The sequence below is a fragment of the Monodon monoceros genome, unplaced genomic scaffold (assembly GCF_005190385.1).
Source record: "Monodon monoceros isolate NGI ecotype Baffin Bay Population unplaced genomic scaffold, NGI_Narwhal_1 Super_Scaffold_20, whole genome shotgun sequence".
NCBI classification, from domain to species: Eukaryota; Metazoa; Chordata; class Mammalia; order Artiodactyla; family Monodontidae; genus Monodon; species Monodon monoceros.
The window spans coordinates 20,528,869-20,548,964 of record NW_021703777.1 but is presented as its reverse complement, the minus strand read 5'-3'; the positions used below and the strand labels follow the sequence as shown (position 1 = coordinate 20,548,964).

General features: G+C 43.9%; 2 protein-coding genes across 2 annotated transcripts in view; one reads left to right on the top strand and one right to left on the bottom strand.

Annotated features, from left to right (window-relative positions):
• Positions 1-18,934, bottom strand: part of MGST2 (microsomal glutathione S-transferase 2) — a 28,755-nt gene extending 9,821 nt beyond the window's left edge. The window contains 2 exon segments of the mRNA XM_029235971.1: positions 14,483-14,582; positions 18,898-18,934. Of these exon segments, the coding sequence (XP_029091804.1) occupies positions 14,483-14,582; positions 18,898-18,934 (137 nt within the window).
• Positions 15,598-15,882, top strand: LOC114903159 (uncharacterized protein C8orf59 homolog). The gene is made up of 2 exons (XM_029235972.1): positions 15,598-15,717; positions 15,823-15,882. Exons 1-2 carry the CDS (start codon positions 15,598-15,600, stop codon positions 15,880-15,882), a joined length of 180 nt encoding a protein of 59 aa, XP_029091805.1.
• Positions 18,935-20,096: the final 1,162 nt, after the last annotated feature.

The window sequence follows — 20,096 nt, the reverse complement described above, 5'->3', positions numbered from 1 at the left end:
AGACAAATAGTGCATGGTATCACTTACATGTAGAATCTTTAAAAAAAAAAAAAAAAGGTGAACTCACAGAAACAGAGAGTAGAACGGTAGGTGTCATGGCCTGAGGGTGAGCAAAATAGGGAGAGCCTAATAAAAGGGTACAAACTTTCAGTTATTAAAGGAATGAGGTCTGAGGATCTAATATATAACATGGTGACTACAGTTCATAACACTTTATTGTATAATTGAAATATGCTAAGAGAGTAGAACTTAAGTGCCCTCACCAAAAAAAAGAAAAAAAAGACTAAATATGTAAAGGGTAAATATGTAAGGTAAGGGATGTATTAATTAACTCAGTGGGGGAAATCCTTTCACAAATTATACATTTATCAAATCATCATGTTGTACACTTTAAATATCTTACAATTTTGTCAATTATACCTCAATAAATCTGAAAAAAAATCTCTAACTCAAAAAAGGAGAAGAAAGCCTAATTACAAAGCATAATTCTTTCCTCATTCTCCATAAATCTACAGGAAATTGTGGATGGGTTAACTCAACCTTATTAGTTTCTGACTCAACTACATTAGAAAAAACTCCCTGCTAATCATTCAGCCATCTCTTAAAGCTGGGCAAGGAAGCTTCGTAACTAACTGCATAACTCAGCGCTCATATATAGACCACAGCTGGTGCAGAGTCAGAAGCACGAGTGGACCTTTCTAACCCTGAGCCGGCAATGACAACGGTAATGTCACCCACTCAGCTCTCTAAGAGCCAGAAGAGCGACCATCAGACCCCTGGCACACCAGAAATGCAGAATACGAATGCCAAATGCTTTCCTCTTCATTTTTTTTTTTACTGTTGCTTTTAAGGCCTGAAAGGCCACTGGAATGACCTAAGGAATATCTTGTCCAGGGCCTGACACTGATACCCTCACAAACCATAGCCACAACTTTCTCATTCTTAGGGAAATAACTGAGCTTTGTCTTTCTGCCATTTCCTATCCTTGGCATTATTTTGCTTCTGATGGTTGCCTTTTTACCAACGTCTTTTAAAGTTTGTGAGTTCCTATGGTAGGTTAAGTGAAAAGATACTTTACAAATGTGAACAGTCAGAATAATTACAGCTATATTAAAAAACATTTCCTTTGCCTCGGCTAAATTCATGGACCTGTTTTCCATGAAGTAAAAGAGAACAGGAGCAGAAGGTGCTCTATTTTCCACACCCAATGTCAAGGATATTATCCCCTTTGTCTTCTTCTATGAGTTTTATCCTTTTTGGAAACAAAACACAGTTGTCCCATCTTCTATCTAGTCTTGTAAAACACCTTAAATTATCCCAAAATTTAAGGGGTAAGTTCTTCCACAACACGACACAAAATTAGCCATGATGAGATTTTTTTTAAAAATCACCCTCGAAAAAAATAAAAATAAAAAATCACCCTCGGACTTCCCTGGTGGCGCAGTGGTTGGGAATCCGCCTGCCAATGCAGGGGACACGGTCCCTGGTCCAGGAGGATCCCACATGCCAGAGAGCAACTAAGCCCGTACGCCACAACTATACTGAGCCTGCGCTCCACAGCCCGCGAGCCACAACTATTGAGCCCACGTGCCACAACTACCAAAGCCTGGCGCCCTAGAGCCCGTGCCACAACAACTGAGCCCACATGCTGCAACTACTGAAGCCCACGTGCCTAGAGCCTGTGCTCCACAACAAGAGAAGCCACCGCACCTCAACGAAGAGCAGCCCCCTCCCGCTGTAACTAGAGAAAGCCCACACGCAGCAACAAAGACCCAACGCAGCCAAAAGAAATAAATTAAAAAAATTTTAAAAATCACCCTCAAAACCAGTGCACATTATTCTTCATAAAGACTAACTATTTAGAAGGTTTTTTCTCCCCACTGTACTAGCAGCCTTGGCTAGGCATGTGGGGCAGGTGATATTATATAAAAGCATCCCAGCCAAGCCCAAACTGAGCTGCAGAGGCAGAACCTTGGGTCTGTGGCCCCTGTGGGCATCCGCCCACACACACTGAGAAGCAGGTGCGCTTTTGTGTCTCTTATTTGCAAGAGGAAGCAGGCCTCTGGGCAAGAAAGAGTGAGGAAAGAGGAAATGAGGAAAACGGAAGGATGTTCTGGGGTCTTTCCCACCCCTGCCCAAGCCAGGGTACGGGTTTCACACCTGAGTGGAGACCAGGCTGAAAGCTGAAGGACGGTATTCATGAAAGGACTGGTGAAACTCCAGATGTCTGCAGTGCTACGCCTCAGACAGAAGTGCCAAACAGCTGCAGAGAGCCACAGCCCTCACCTCCCTCTGCCACAGACCAAAGAGCAGCCGGAGAGCAGTCATGGAAGACTCCAGGACCTGGGGAGGGATCCCGAACTCACAGGACCGGAGGACTGGAGCACGGCAGTGGCATGGCCCCCCACTTCAATTGCTAGGCAGCAGAGCTGTCCCTGCCCACGTGCCCGGGGGCTCCAGGAAGTAACTGAGAAGATGGAGGAAAGGGGTGCTGAGGTCCCGGGGGAGCGGTTAGAAGTCACGGAGACTCAGGCAGGGATGTGAGTGTAACTGCATTTGTGCTCCCAGAGGGCACAGCCTGGTGGATGTGGGCAGTTTAGTACCATATCTCTGCACCCTCCTCTCCTAAGAAACGAGACTCTTTGTCCCCTATAAGCCGTTAGTCACTGTTGGTCTCACCCTGACCTCCTGTCCCAGCTGCGCTCGTTGTACTTTTCTCCTGGTCCCTTGTTTACCGACCCACCTTAAGCCCTGAAGATGTGTCCCACTATCACCTTTCAGAGATTGAAAATAATTCTCTGACAGCCAGCCTGGGGCCCTGCTCTTTCTAACGGTCTTCCCTGCTGCTGCCTGCTGAAGACACCAGGTATTGCTTGGCCTTAAAAGAACTGGAATCCCATTCCGGCTGCTCAGTCTGACCTCCCGCACCTCCTCCACCACGTGACCGTGTCCTTCCACCACCAGCACTTTTGGGTCCCTGCACACCCCACAGCACCGTTAAGTGGTCCACGCCCGGATGTGCTCCAGAGCAGCTTGTTCACAGTGAGCTGTCCACAGACATTGTTTAACTCAAGGGGACCAAACACTGAAAATGTGTCCTGCACAATCCTATCAGTGACTAATTACAGTCACTTCGCCAGGAAAACCAAAGTGAAAATAATCGATGATCTCTTTTTGGACATGAAGGCAGATTATATTCTAGGAGACCCTCAGGAAAAATCTACGGGACAGAAATGGGACAGAAATCAGCTGGCAGCAGCTGTGTCAGTTTCCCTTTGCGTGGGAACAGCGGGTAATGTTGGTTCTGACCATCGCTGGACCGCCCCATTTCCTGCATGTCCATGCTGAGGGAAAATGAATCTGTCTACTCATTCCCTGGTGAGAGCCCTCTTTGCACTACAACCCTGGGCTCTTTGATATTTAAGCTTCCCATAAAAAGATAAGGGAGAAGCTTCTCTTTTGTTATAGGCAGATGTCACCATGGGCCTCAAGTTCCACCCAGGGGTAATAACAGAAAGAGTCTTTACTGGAAGAACAGTGGGGTGACCAGCCATCCTGGTTTGCCCTGGACTGAACAGGTTTTCAGAACGGGGGACTTTGATTTTTTAAACCAGGACAATCCGGGGTTTGCCTGGAACGGAGGGATTTCCTGGGACACAGAAATCGGAGTGCTAAAACTGGGAAAGTCCCAGGCAAACTGGAAAGAGTTGGTCACCCTAGAAGATGGGCCAGTGGAGCCCATGGAGGTTGAATATTTAAAGCCACTGAAAGCCCCCATCGTCCGTCCCCAACTCCAAGGAAGCCTGGGCCTGGGGGCTCAGGACATGTGACCACTGCAGATCCCTGTCTGGACCCAAAGGCTGGGAGCAGTGAAGGTAGTCCTAAACTAAGCACTGCTTGGGCCCTGTCTCCGTCATTAAGTGTATGTACTATAAAGCTCACCCCATACTGGAAAAAGAAAGAATCATATTGCGTTCTGGCAGTGCCTAAAACCCTAGTCTCTGACTTTTTTTAATTGCACAACCCCAATAAAAAACATCCGCATGCCCTACTATAGCAGAGGCGGCTGGCTGACAACAGGGATGGTGTGAAGCTGGTGCTGTGCAGTAGCTGCCCAGTCAGGGATACACTTCCCAGCCTCCTGGGATCTTAGTGGGGCTACTTCTTGCCAATGGAAAGTAAGTGAAATGACATACGTCACTTCTGAGCCAGATGGCTAAGCAGCTGGTGTGCCAAGCTCCCTTCACCCCACGCACTGGTTGCATGGAGAGAATGCTGAGGACCCGGATGGGGACAAAACCCTTAGATGGAAGAAGCCTTGGCCCCTAAATGACCATGTGAAAGGCCACCCAACCAGGAGCACCCATGTAGGACTTGACGTGAGCAAGAAAAACGGTAAACTTCCGTTACATTAAACCACTGGGAATATGGGATTGATCCATTAGCATAGTTAATACATTCGACTGGAAAAGAGTATCATGTACATTATAAAACAAACACAAACTAGAAATTAAAAGATGATATTTTAAGAGTAAATATGAATAGGAGCTCCAATGTTTTCCTCACTCCCACAGCAGAGCCCTTAGTGTGCCCCTCAATGTGTGCACATCAGCTGGGAACTTTTTGGCCTTAAAACACTTCTGAATATTTCTGCTATTTGATAGATTTCTCGTAAGCACTCAACATGAAACTTTGCTTATGACAATCATGTTCATAGAAAATCTGAACCATTTCCCATAGAGGAAAACCTGGACAGCCGGAGGACACCTCTAATGCCATGCTTAGAGTATGACAACTTTTAAAAATAAAAAGCAGACAAGGCAACTTAAAGGAGGTTTCCCTCGTTCAAGATTTTTGCTGCTCCTTTTTCTTCTTTTGTTTTGGTGACTTGTTCTGAAACACCACCAGTAGGTTGCACACCTCCATGAGCTACTTGCACTATTAACAGAGACCCAGACTTGGTCTGCTGGCTTTTGACCCTAAGAAGTGTTTTGGATTATTACATTGGCTGGAGGGTCAGAGCAACAGGTTAATATGCTCAGAAAAGGCTTGGGGATGAGAGGTTGCTGGAGCTAATCCTTTTATATAGATCTGTAACTATCTAAATTGTCCCTTGTCAAGTAACCCTCTGGGACACGGGAGGGAGGCTGCTGCTAATGGCAGGAGGGCATGAAATCTAACTAGCACTTCAGTGGTACTACTGATAAGGAACAGGATGGGGAGACGAGGGAGTGAGGCTGGCAGCTCATCCAAATTCTAGCTGCCTCTCGTCCCCTGACTACCTGAGAATCACCCAGCTTGTGTGACAGAAGCTGTTTGGTGGTGGTGTGGACTAAATGTTTGTCTCTCCAAAACTTACATGCTGAAGCCCTAACCCCTCAGTGAGGCTGTATTTGGAGTAAGGAAGTAATTAAGGTTACATGAGATCAGAAGTGTGGAGCCCTGATCCAATAGGATTGGTGCCCTTATAAGAAGAAACACCAGAGAGCTCTCTGACACCTGCCAGACTGACTGACTCTGACTCTCTCTCCCTCCCTCTCTCTCTCCTCTCCCTCTCTCCCTCTCCCACCCCTCCACCAAGGAAAGGCCATGTGAGGACACATTAAGCCAAGAGAAGAAAGCTCTCACCAGAAATAGAATCAGCCAGAACCTTGATCTTAGACTTGCAGCCTCCAAAACTGCGAAAAATAAATATCTGTCATTGAAGCCACCCAGTCTATGGCATTTTGTTTCAGTGGCCCCAGCTGACTAATACAAGGTGGGTGTTAGAGGAGGGTGGAGTTTGAAGACGCATCGTTTAGTCACTCTCTCATCTTGGAGAACCCAAGCCCTTTATAACTCAGTGAAAAAGTACATCTTGGGATTTCAGCTAATGTCTAAGATCGGTACACTTGTAATAAGAATGGAGATGTGTTTATTGTCTCTATTATTTATCATTTTTGTACTTACTACAAAAGTAGGTGACTCACATTACTATAATCCTGGTGCTGCAGAATATTTGAAAAATTACTCTATTGTGAATTTTCCTTTTCTCCATAGGTTTTAGGCATGTATTATGGTCAACAGTTTTAATTTCAGGATTCAAAGTGACTATAAGGAGTTAGTAAATGGCAAAAAAAAAAAAAAAAAGGAAGAAGAAAAAGAAGAACTCTAGTAGAGTAAGAAAAGGCTAACATTTCTAAAGAGTTCTCAGATTCATGATGATTGGGTTTACCTGTGCCTTGTGGCAGGTTAATTCTGGAACAGGAACTTAATAATTCAGCATTAAGCAAACAGAGTACATACAAGAAAGAAGTAAGAGGCAATTCTTCTACCTCACCCAGAACTGATGGAACCATTGTTGGGATACTATGTACATTTCTAGGCTCCAGGTTTAGAAATAATATGAAAAATTTTAGTCTAAAGAGAACAACCAAATTTTTTAATGATTGAAAAAAGCAGCTGAATTTCTGCTACCTAGCCTCAAAATACAGCAGATGAAAGACATTTAATAATGGTCCTCAAGTGTATGAAAAAGAGTGAGGTCATCAGCAGCTATTCTTCTCTTCCGGTGAGGATAGAATCAGAGGAAATATATTTAAATTACAACAAGATCAATTTATTACTTGGATCTACTTTTTAAATTTATAAAAGCCTTTAATCTAAAGGGATCAAGGTCCTCAAATTAGACTAGATAGAATTTTCTAACCTTAGCAATACCATGAAGAAATGGCCCTCTGTGAAATTATAGCTGCTATTTTCATAATTTCAAAGAGTGTATTCTGGCAAAAGACTGCAAAACTCTAGAAAGAGTCACCTCTAATGCCCTCCCTGGAGGAAAGGAAGAGGAAGTGAATGGGGCCTCTAGAGAAGGGGCCCTGAGCTAGTAACTTGGGTAAGCTGGCTCCATAATAACGATCGCTGCTTGACAAGTAAGTATCCAACTTGAGGCGACCCTCAGACAGGAAACAGGTACTTCAGGGGTGGTCAGAGGGACCTTGAAATGGTTGCTATGAGATGTCAAATTCCACTCAAAGAAAGAATTAGTCATAACAGCGGGCTTCTTGACTACGCTTAGGGCAAAACAGCAGGAGAAAGAGTAGGGGAAGAGGCAGTGTTTCTGTTACTCATGAGGCCATAAGATCTTCAAGGGAGGCTGAAGGGACTCAATGCTTTGGTGCAGAAGAGCCAGAAAAGAAAGTGCATTCCCTCTTGGGGATTTGCAGAGCTCAAGGGAGCCTTCCCTGAAAAAGAGAATAGGTAGCCGAGTAGGCTTTGGAATAAACTGGTTATCCCAGGGGCTCCTGCCCTAACTACCTCAGATAAAGTCGAAATGGCTTCACCAGACATAAATCTTCTCTGATCTGGCCAAGTTCATCGTAAACCTTCGAACCTAAGGCAAGAACTGGGCTAGTGCCCTGGAATATCCAAGAAGAAATTCAGAGAAGGGAGTAGGACCATTCCCATCCACCCTTCAGGGAGAACCCAGGACAACTATACTGTGACAAAGGTATTTTATGGCTCCAAATCCCCCACCCCACCCTAATATTGGCTATTATTTTTTAACCCCTCTCTGTTCTGCCATGATTAATCAAACAAAACACACTTAACAAGGAAATTGGATTTGGATACTTATAAACAGCAACTTAAGAGAAATATTTGGAAATGGTGTCCAGCTTTATTCCCAGGATAAGAGGCGTCCAGATGCAGAAAAGGAAGGAGAGAGCAGTAACTCGAAAGAAAATCAAATCTGTGAAAACTATGTGAACGAACATAGAACCAGAAGTGACCCAAGAATCTAGCCTGCTGGAAATCCAACACTCCCCAACAAAGTCTCAGAACATGAAAGACAAAGTGAGAAGATGCAGAATTTCCTCCTGTGATCATTTGTATGAATAGTATGGTATCTCCCAAACTCCAAACATTAATATATTACTGTCAAAAATTTAGCTTCTCCATATACCTCTTATTATTTTCCTATGAATCAACTTCTTTTTGACTCAGACAAATTCGGAAAAATGAAATTGTTCCCACTTGCAGTAGTGATGTAAGAGTGTAACTTTCTAAATAAAAGATAAGTATAAAGATAAATGCCATGAAAACAGAAAGTTGTCAGATTCTTATTAGATGCTATTGATTGCTGGAGACTCTGAGCATGAGACCCTTCCTCTGCTGAACGGGGGGAAATGGGTGTCCAGATGGTGTCGAGAACACATCCCAAGGACTTCCTGCTAAACATGGCAGATTGAACCCGTGTTTGTTTCTTCTACCTCCTGAAGCCTCACTAAAATGCCAGTAAAGGAATAAAAAATAGAAAGTCTTCAAGAACAGAGAGAACGGAAGCAGACACAGCAGTGGAAGAGAAATGGTAGCAAATTTCTGAAGGAAAACCAGCACAAGGGGAACCATAGCTGAGTTGGCAGAGTGCGGAAAGCTGAAGCTACGTGCCTGTAGGAGGAAGAAGCAGTGAAGACTGAGACAAGGCATTCCCTGGCAGCACAGTGGTTAGCACTCCGCACTGTCACTGGCGAGGGCCCGGGTTCAGTCCCTTGTGGGGGAACTTATATCCCACAAGCCACGCGGCACAGCAAATTAGAAAAAAGACTGAGACAGTCCTTATCCCAGAACCCAAGAGGCTCAGCAACTGGGGCCCAGGTCCCTTGGAGGTCAAAGGCTGAAACAGAAGAACTAGTTGAAAGACTGTAGAAGGAGGCCTTTGGCTCTGCTCCACCTCTGAGCCCCACCCTACTCCTCCATCAGAGGAGATGGGAGGATTATTGTCTGGAGAAACCGAACCAGAGAATCTCTGGGGGCTCCAAGAACAATGGAGCGTGAGGGTAAAATTCTGTACGGATCATAGTGCGAATTCACATACTGCAGAGTGGAAGAAGCTTCCTTCCTTCACCCACCACACTGTCAGACTACTAGAAGGCAGGCCTAATATACCCACCCTCCTCCCTCACCCTTCACTCCCTCCTCCCTCACAGGGGAGTTAAGGGTTTTTTTCCTAGAGGAAGTTAACGGTCCCATAAAGATGACCTACAGATGCCATCATCTGGGGTCCCCCCAGAAGAAGGCTGCCTCCTGATCCATCACCCTTCAGTGAAGCTGCCTTCTCAGTAAGCCCCGTCTGTGCACACAGAGCCCCCAGTTCTCTCCCTAGTGCCTCTTTCTTAAATTGCACAGATAGCCAATCAAGAATGACCTGACATTTGAGTAAAGCCTCTAGGGTCTCTTTTGCTCAGATCTCTTTGCTGGACCCTTGTTTTCTTGGCCTCATCAGGCTGGAGGGCTCTAGGTTCAGTCCTTGGTCCTCTCCTCTTTTTGACCTATACCCACGCCCTTAAAGATGTCATCCAGTGTCCTGGCTTTAAATCGTTTTCATGTGCCAATGACTCCTGAATTTATATTTCCAGTTCGGATCTCCCTGCTAAAATGCAGACTGGTATATCCAACTGTCTACTCTCTATCTCTGCTTGGATGTGTAAGCAACAATGTATTAGCCAGTTTATGACGCAATAACAAACGATCCAAATAGCTTAGCAGAGCACAGTGTCTAAAGCCTCTCCTTAGCTGTAGCGTTAAGTCCCATCTCCTGGTCTTCCCCCCAAAACTGCTCTTCCTGCAGCCCTCTCTGACTCAGTTAATCACAATTCCATCCTTCAGGATGCTCAGGCCAAAAATCTGAAAGCTGTTCCTGACTCTTCTCACACTCCATATTTGTTGAAATCCTATTGGCTCTACCCTCAAAATATATACAGAATCTGCCATATCTCATACGTCATCTGCTATCTTCCTGGTTCAAGTCGCCATCATCCCTCACCCGAATTTTTGCAGTAGCTTCCTAACTGAATTTTCTGCTTCTACCAATGCGCCCAGTCTATTCTCTGCAAAACAGACAAAGTGATCCTTTTAAAATACAAGATCATGTTACTCCTCTGCTTAAAACCCTGTAACGACTTTCCATTTCACTTAGAGAAAAAGCCAAAGTCCTTACAATGGCCTTCAAGGCCCTGCCTGGTCTGGTCATCCATTACCTTTCTGACTTTTCCCTCCTACCACTCTCTGCCAGCTTCCTCTCTCAGCTACACTAACTTCTTTGCTAACCCACCAGTCACACATTTCCACTTAAAGTCCTTGCATTGGCTACTTCCTCTATCTCAAGAGCGTCTTCCCTACATGGCCACATGGCTAACTCCTTCACCTGCTTCAAGTCTTTGTTCAAGTGCCACCTTCACAGTGGGGACTACACTGACCACTCTGTTTAAACTGCAACCCACTCTAGCTCACCCCCCAGCAGCCCTCCTCCACGTCCCTATGTAATGCTGTCGTTTTTCTTGTATAGCTTAACACCACCCTCTTACACAATATCTTATTTTCTTATGGTATTATCTGCTTATTGTGTATCTTCTGTCTTCCTTGGCTATAAGATAAACTTCAAGAGGGCAAGGATCTTTGTTGGAGTTGTTCACTACTATCTCCCAACAGTGCCTAATACATAGAGGTGCTCAAAAAATATTTAACAGGTGAATAACAAATAAAAATTAAAGGCAAAGGCCAAAATAGAAAAATAAGAAGGAACTTGGAAGAAACAGAAATGATAAAGGAAGATTTTTTTTCAAATCATTAAAATCCTCAGATAGAAGAGAATAAACTGCATCTATGAAACAAGAAAGGAATGATATAACAGCAGCAGCAACAAGAAGAACTAAAAAACAATCAAAGGATAAAAATTAATTCTTAGGAATTAAATTCATATTTGAATTTTTAAAAAAATCAGTAAAAAGTTGGAAGTTCAAGAAATTCCCTGAAAGAACAAAAGTCCAAGAAGATGAAAAACTCAAGATGAAAGAAAACTAAAGTTCAGTCCAGGAGGTCAACTTACGACTAATATATATTTTAAGAATGAGGGACAGGGCTTCCCTGGTGGCTCAGTGGTTAAGGATCTGCCTGCCAGTGCAGGAGGAAACGGGTTTGAGCCCTGGTCCGGGAAGATCCCACATGCCACAGAGCAACAAAGCCCGTGTGCCACAACTACTGAGCCTGCACTCTAGAGCCCGTGAGCCACAACTACTGAGCCTGCATGCTGCAGCTACTGAAGCCCGCACGTCTAGGGCCTGTGCTCCGCAACAAGAGAAGCCACGGCAATGAGAAGCCCGCGCACCGCAATAAACAGTAGCCCTCACTCACCACAACTAGAGAAAGCCCTTGCGCAGCAACAAAGATCCAACACAGCCAAATATAAATAAATAAATGAATTTATTTTAAAAAAAAGAATGAGGGACTTCCCTGGTGGTCCAGTTGTTAAGATTCCCACTCCCAGTGCAGCGGGCCCTGGTTCGATCCCTGGTCAGGGAACTAGATCCCATATGCATGCTGCAACTAAGAGTTCGAATGCCACAACTAAGGAGCCTGAATGCCGCAACTAAGGAGCTGGTGAGCTGCAACTAAGTAGCCCACCTGCCACAACTAAGACCTAGCACAACCAAATAAATAAATAAATAAATATTTTTAAATAAATGAAATAAAATAAATAAAAGATCCTACAGGCCACAAAGAAGATCCCACGTGCTGCAACTAAGATCCGGTGCAGCCAAATAAATAAATAAATATTTTTTAAAAGAATGAAAGAACAGAGAAAATAAGAAGACAAAATTTAGGGGCAAACAATATTTTAAAATATTCTAGAACAGAAGGCATGAGTTTTCAGGCTGTGAAAAAAACTCCTCTAGGGTTCAGCATAGTGAAGAAAAATGCCTCTGAGCAAGCACAGCACTGTAACACCTCAGGCCAGGGATCAGGGGAAGACCCTAAAGCTTCTACAGTTTCCAAACAAAGCATCAGAACGCACAGAACACCTCAACAATAGCAGTGGAAATTAGATAATAATGAAAACAATGAGGGTAAGGATTTTAACAGAGAAACAGAGGCATATTCAGAAGTGTCAAGACCTACCATTCCCCTTCTCTCAGGAAGTGTCTGGAGGATGTGCTCCACCAAAACGAGAGAGAGAAACCAATACATAGGATAATATGAAATCCAGGCAACAGGTGATCCAAATCAGTAGGGTATAAGGGAAATTCCTAGGATGATGACAGGAAGTTGTGGGATGACAGCTACGTAACAGATCTAAAGTGCAACCTCCAGATTGGAGGAGAAATATGGAAGACTAAAGCACAAATGACTCCAAGGAAAAAACAAGTGGTATTACTAGCTTACTTAATGTATTTAAATGTACTGAGAGGAAATTTTCAGTTCTGCTGAAGATTCAGAGATGAAACTAAGCAAACAAACAAAGAGGCAATTATTAACCCCATGTAAAGCAAAAAACTACACAAGAAGGAAATGTAACCATAGTATACTACTTGATTCAGCTTTGAACATTATTTACTTAATCACAACAACATAAACGTTGATTTAACTCAACAAAGTGATATAACTTTTCTGGAAGGATGAAGTGAGGAAAAGAGGAAACAGAGGAGCATGAAATTTTTTCTGCCATAAAAGGAAGTCAATTGATAATGTCTAAAATTTGTGAATCAATAAATAGCAGTGAACACATAGTATTTAGAAATATGGAAATAAATACCAAAAGTAGTAGTCAAAAGGAGTGCCAATGGCTGTCTCTGGGGATGGATTGGGGATAAGGAGAATTACTTGTTGTTATAAGGCTTGTAACCTCAGTTTATTTTCAGACTACATACATGTATTACCCTGATAAAAATAAATATTTGGGGATGTGGGACATACCAGCACCAAATCAATACTTTCCACTTGATATAACATAAAGATTCAAAGACAGTGGAAATGACTTTCTCATCATGTGGTCCAATGTTATTTAAAATCATACCTTGGGGGACTTCCCTGGTGGCACAGTGGTTAAGAATCCGCCTGCCAGTGCAGGGGGACACGGGTTTGAGACCTGGCCCAGGAAGATCCCACATGCTGCGGAGCAACTAAGCCCACGTGCCACAACAACTGAGCCTGCACTCTAGAGCCCGCAGGCCACAACTACTAAGCCCACATGCCACAACTACTGAAGCCCTTGCACCTAGAGCTTGTGCTTCACAACAAGAGAAGCCACTGCAATGAGAAGTCCGCACACTGCAAAGAAGAGTAGCCCCTGCTCTCTACAACTAGAGAAAGCCCGCGCACAGCAACAAAGACCAAATGCAACCCAAAATAAATAAATAAACAAAAATTTTTTTAAATTAAAAAAATAAAATAAAATCATACCTTGGGCATAAAGTTTCAGCCAAGTTAGATGAATAAGCTCTAGAGATCTGTTGTACAACATTGTACCTCTAGTCAACAGTAATATATTATACCCTCAACATTTTGTTAACAGGGTAGAGCTCAAGTTACACATTCTTACCACATTTTAAAAAATGTTTAAACATGTCTATGCACCTCTTAAAATTATCTCTTGTACTACCAGTGGTATTCATCACACTTTCAAGCCTAGGGAAATAGTGTGTGCCATCCTCCTTGGAGCAATTAGATGGACAAGAGACCAATGTTCACAGTTCAAGGGCCATGTCTGACCCAAACTAATTTAAGACATAATAAAAAAACTGAATAATTCCATAATCATTAAAGAAATCAAATCTCATAGTTTAATTTTTTTTCACAAGAAAAACATCTGGTCTAGATCATTTTATAGGCAAATTCTAACAACTTTGAAGGAACACACCCTTCCAATCTTATTAAAACTCTGAGAAAATAATTCTCTAATTCATTCTGTGAGGCTAACATAATCTTGATATCAAAATGAGCAAGGACCATACAAAAAAAGAAAAATTATAGTCCAACCTCACTCATGGACAAACATGAAAAATCCCGAACTATTAACAAAAGAACCAAGCAATGTATAAATGGTGATATGTGCAATGTTTTTAAAAGCACCGGGTTTGGGGGATTAAATGTAAAGGGAGCCCTAGCATCTTGCATCAGGCAAATTCATGGTGTTTATAGTGGAACATTCTGTGTGGATCTGAAAAGGCAAGGAGCACAAGATGTTAAAAAAAAAAAAAAAAAACTATGAATACACATAAAATAGAAAGCTTTCTCATTATTATAGGTTTCTGATTTTAGGAAATGGGTTATTGGCAGAGGATAACACTGACCTACCTCTGTTTTGAAGTGGAGAGGAAGAAGTAAAGATTTCAGATAGAAAATTGATAGCATAACTATTCCAACATGAGGCTACTGAACTCTCAGGGAGCCCCTTCCAGGCTCTTGGACCAAACTGCCACACTTAGAGACATATAGCAATGCCCCCTAAGATCCCAGCCTTTTCTGTAAATGTATCCTCTGAATTTGTAATATAGGTGGGTAGAAACTCCATGCACTGCCTACTTCAAACCTCAAGGATCATGAGAAGGGTCTTGGTCACGAAGACTGGTTTGTTATAATGGCATATCTTCTCTGCGTATCTTTCCCCTAATTAGGAATTGTGTGTATGTGGCAGATCCATACCCCTGAAGGGAAAAGCATTACTCACTGTGCATGAAATAGTCTCTCAAACTCTGGTGACCCAGAGACTGCTGGGGGTGTGACTTTGTATTTTGATCTCGCCTTTCCTGCCTGCAAAGCGAAATAACCTGCAAGTAAAGAGGAACGAACATTAAACATGTGGCACATCATTATTCATTAGTAAAATGCAAATTTAAACCACAGGTAGATACACTACATACCTATTAAAATGTCTAAAATTAAAAAGACAGATCATACCAACTAGAAAAGACAGACAGACATGTGAAGATACAAAATCAACTGGAATTCTCACACACTGCTGGTGGGAATGTAAAATGATACAACTACTTTGGAAAATCACTTGGAAGGAACTTTTTAGTTAGACATACATTGACCATATGATTCAGTCATTCCACAACTAGAATTTTCCCATGAGAAATTAAGTCATACATCCATAAAAACACCCGCCCACAAATGTTTACAACAGCTTTATTTGTAATAGCCAAAAATTAGGAACAACTCCCTGATGGTTAAGATTATATGTCAACTAGGCTATCCATGGTGCCCAGTTGTTTGGTCAAACACCAGTCTAGATGTTGCTGTGAAGGTATTTTTTTAGAGGTGATTAACATTTCCATCAGAAGACTTTGAGTAAAGCAGATGACCCTCCATATTGTGGGTGGGCCTCACCCAATCAGTTGAAGGCCTTAAGAAAAAAGTCTGAGGTCCCCCAAAGAGGAAGAGATTTTTGCCTCCCTTTGGACCCAAGACTGTAACATCAATTCTTGTTGGAATTTCCAGTCTTGCAATCCACCCTGCAAATGTCAGACTCACCAGCCCCAACTACTATATGAGCCAATTTCTTAAAATAGATATGTGAGAGTGTGTATGTGTGTGTGTGTGTGTATCCTATTGGTTCTGTTTCTCTGGAGAACACCGACTAACACAAATGTCTATCAACAGTGAGTGGATAATTAGTGCTTTGTCCATACAACAGGATACTACTCAACAGTAAAAAGGAATGAACTATTAATAAGTGAAACAACATGGATGAATCTCAGAATAATTATGCAGAATGAGGTGTGTGCAGATGATGTCACCTGGAACTTGAGCAGCTGCACGAGGGGTATCGGAGGTCTGACGATGGCCAAGGACAAACTAAGAGGGCAGAAGTCCAGGAATGTATTCCACATAGCCAGCCAAAAAAGCTTTAAGGTTAATAATAAAGCAAAACCAGTTACCACTAATCTTAAGATAAACATTGTGAATGATGAAAAAGATAACTGAGTGAATAAAGCTTTCGTAGATATACAAAAGGAACGTGCACACTTCGCAAAAGGCCTTTCTCTTGAACCTCTGCAGAAACAGCTGATTCCTCAGCAGTGTCATGAAAACGAACCAGTTAATGTTGATGAAGCTACAAGATGAATGGCTCAGTTGTAATACACTGGTGATGCATCGAATTCCCCCAAAAGACAAATAAATTAAATGTTTTATACAAAAATTTATGCTAAATGAAAGAGGCAAGACCCCCCAAAAAGTATTACTGTATAAGTTTATTTGTATAAAATTCTCAGAAATGCAAGTGAATCTACAGTGACATAAAGTAGATCAGTAGTTGCCTGGAGATGAGGAAGGACAGGAAGGGGTGGGTCACAAGAAAACTTGGGGATGATGGCTCTCCGCAGGACTCAGCTTCCCTATTATGAAATGATTATGACTTTCTTCTTCATTTGCTGCATGGAAAATACATTAGATTATGAAACCCCAATGCCTGGGATCACCTGCCTCTGATCATCAGTGCTGTGACCCTCTTTCACTTTCAGACCCACACCTCCTCCTCTGTAAATAGTTCTCACCTCCTGTCCTTATCTCCCTCGTTTTACCCCGTAGTTAACTTCTGGGGTCTATTATTTCCCTTCAGATTATTTCTTCCAGTTTCAGTTTCTCACAGTTTCTCTCCAACACTGTTCTGGTCTCCCTTATTTTACCTTGATATCCATTTCCTACTTGCTAATGTTTTACAAATAATTTCCTTTTCCACACCAAGTTTGCAGCTTCAGTCTCTCACTGTGTGACAGTATTAGGGGCCATGTGTTTCCTCCTGAAACATGGTACCATCTCCCCTCCAACAAGAAGTCAGTAAATACCGAACCTGGTCGAGTAAGCCTCTCACAGCCGGCTACTTTCCTTCCCCTTCATCCCCCTCTGCTGCAAATAAAGTGTTGGTCCTGATTTAGAAGCTACAGCTGAACATCTAAGGACTGGCCTCTTTCTCGTTCAAACTGTAGTCCTATCACTGAAGTCTGGGAGAGTAGAGTGAAGATAAGTGTGGCATTAGGCACTGATGGTTTCCAACCCTGGGCTAAGTCTTTTCAAGGCAGCATAAAGCTGGAGAGGCCAGTGGCTCACGGCCTCAGCTGGAGCCAAAGAGGAGGTCTATCTATGGAGGGGAAAAGTGGGGCTTGGCCACCCTGGGCCCTGCTGCTACCACTGCTTCTAACGTGCTCCGCAGCCTCAGAGAACACACCAGGCAAGGCTTCTGGTTTTCACGATAGAATGGAAACGATGAAAGATGTGTGCTCCTAGATTTTTCTATTGGCAATGGTGCCAGAACCTAGAGCTTCAAAATGAAGGCGAATAAGTGAAAGCTTTGCAGGGCTGGCTTTTTCTGGCTGTTCATTGCACCTGGTCGGCATCTGTCTGGAGCAGCAGCAAATGTGAGGAATGAGCTTCAGTAAATGGAAGACCCCGCCCACCTCCAGCCCCAGGAAGGAGGACTCAGTTGCATCAGCTCCAGTTCCAAGGAGTCTCAGGTCAGGGGCCTCAGCGGGACACGTGTGCTGGGGAAAGTGAATCAAGACCCCTCATCCTGCCCCCCACTCTCAGCCCAGCCACAGCTGGGCTTCTTCACCACAAGGCTGCCTCTCAATCCACCAGAAGCTTCTCTCTGTGGGGAAGCAGCCAAGGACTGGAAGTGACTGTGCTGAACACCAACCCTGGGCCAGGCACCATGGTGGGCACTTCCTACCCAGTGTCCTGTTTAACCCTCTTTGATGAGGACACTGAAGGACAGATTTTCCCGGCCAAGGGCACCCAGCTTGTAAGTGGCTGGACCAGAAGATACAAGTCTGTTTTCAAGCTTTGAGTTGCTTCTACTATAGCACAGGGCGTCTCACCTCTGTAAACACCAGACTTCCGCTAAAGCAGTGAATTCTGGTTCTTAATGCCAACTCCCTCCCTCTCTCTCTCTTCCCTATCTATCACCAACCACCATTGGCCCCGTCTCCCCTTCCCAACTCAGCTGCCTGAACTTCACACTGCAATTCACACCATCCCTTGCACCCACCAGCAAACAGAACCTCTCTGTGGGGATGGCAGAGGCTATGCCAGCCTGGGGCAACCGTGGACCTGCCCCTGTGCTCTCTGCAGGGCCAGGACGTGGGCACACACGGGGTGGACCGTGCCTACGTGTAGAGGGTCAACACAAGGCGTTTCAGACCCAAGTGCTGCTTTAGCTGGCTATAAGCATCCTGCTTTACTCCAGAAAAGACGGTAAATCAAACCACAAAACATGTGTTTTAAGGTATAATCTTTTCATAAATTCACAAAACAGACTGGCTAGCAAGTCTGCCATTGTGTGTGTGTGCAGACTCTATCTATCCCAAACCGTGGCGCCTCCGTGCTTGGGGCTGAGAAGTCCGCTGCTCTGCCCCATTTCCTGGTACAAGCACACTGGGAAAATAAAGAAATACGTGTTCTTGATAAGTCGTGCTCAACAGGGCTCAGACCCTTTTTCCCATTTTGCATGTTAAGGAAGCATGTGCCTAAGATAATATGAATTGAGCAAAAGTGACCCCAGAGGAGAAGAAAACTCTATTTAACCAGGCAATCAGGATACTGAATAATCCTAGTGGGAAGGCACTTTAAAATTTAGAATGAATTACTTAATCTGAAGCTCATATTTTTGCAGGAGATTTTTTTTTTAACCTGATAATCATACCTGCCATACCCAGCTTATTTAAGAAACACACAGTAATTAAAAGATCGCGGTTCAAGAAATCACAGCCATGATTTATAAGCAGGTACAATGTTACCTTTGGAACACTCCAGATTAATATTTATAGCCCACTGCCCCCAGGTTACCGCATTTCTAATGCTCACTCGAACTGGGCTGTGGGTTGTAACTACAGATGATGCAGAATCTCTGGGCTCAAAGGCCCACGGCATCCCCACTGGAAGAACTAATCCCTGGAATGTTCCAAATCCCTGCCTGTCCCCAGGGAAAGGGGCACCGATGACCCTGAGCACAGCGTGCTCTTCAAAGCCCATGGACCACCAGCAACTGAGTAGAAACCCCAAAACGCTCCCTCCCTCCCTCTGCCACACACACACACACACACACACACACACACACACACACACACACACCGGGACGCTTACTTTGCTGACAGGCAGAGAGGACAGAGAGAGCAGCCATCTTTCATGTGGAAAGTTCTGGTTCACGGGACTATTCGCAGAAATCGAGGGGAAGATAACAGAGGCACTTTCGACTTGGCAAGGCTGACCTTCCTTATAAGGCGAACAGAGCTGAGAAAGGAGAGAGAAAATAAAAAGGAGGTTCAAGCGGCTGCGTGACCTTTGCCCTGGAACAGGAATCAGAGAGGCAGGCGGGTCCAGGCTGTCTGTCAAAGATCTTCACCTGGATCGGGCACAGCTTCCCTGACGGGCTTCAGATCTCCTCAAGCTCCGACCTGCGGGGTTAGCCCTCCAACCTCAGCACCTGCTGCTAACCCATCTCAGCCAGCTCAAAAACAATCCCCTCTCCTTCTCTTCCAAAGTCTGGACTCCTTAGTCCCCTGCCTGGCTCCAAGGCCTTGATGAGACCTTTCCCACCTCCCATGGGAAAAGAGAGGCGATGAAAGATCTTATTTAACCCCACTGAGATTAACATGCTAATTTAAGCCGATTCTAACTTTACTCCCTAGTAAATGGAAGATCTAGGATTTGAACCCGTGTCCAGCATATTCCAACAGTGCCCTAAGCCCCCTGCCAGGCTTCCTCCCACTGTCACCCCAACTCTCCCATCATCGTGGTGACCATAATTTTTTTAGTTGAGATATAATTGACATATAGCATTGTTTTAGTTTCAGATGTAGAACATAATAACTTGATATATGTATATATTGCAAAATGAGCACCACGATAAGTTTAGGTTAACACCCATCACCTCACATAATTACAGTTTTTTTCTTGTGCCAAGAACTTTTTTTTTTTTGTGGTACGGGGGCCTCTCACTGCTGTGGCCTCTCCCGCTGCGGAGCACAGGCTCCGGACGCGCAGGCTCAGCGGCCACGGCTCACGGGCCCAGCCACTCCGTGGCATGTGGGATCTTCCCGGACTGGGGCACGAACCCGTGTCCCCTGCATCGGCAGGTGGACTCTCAACCACTGTGCCACCAGGGAAGCCCTAGTAAAATGTTTTTAAAAGGTGTATATTCCCTATATAAACTCAAAAAAACTACAAGAGTTTGTGAGAGTTTAGCTTATTAGTTAATCAGTGTTTGTTACCAAAATTATACTCTGGATAAGGCAAACCAGAGAAAAGTTTGGTAATATAAAAACAACCCCAAACCATGTGAA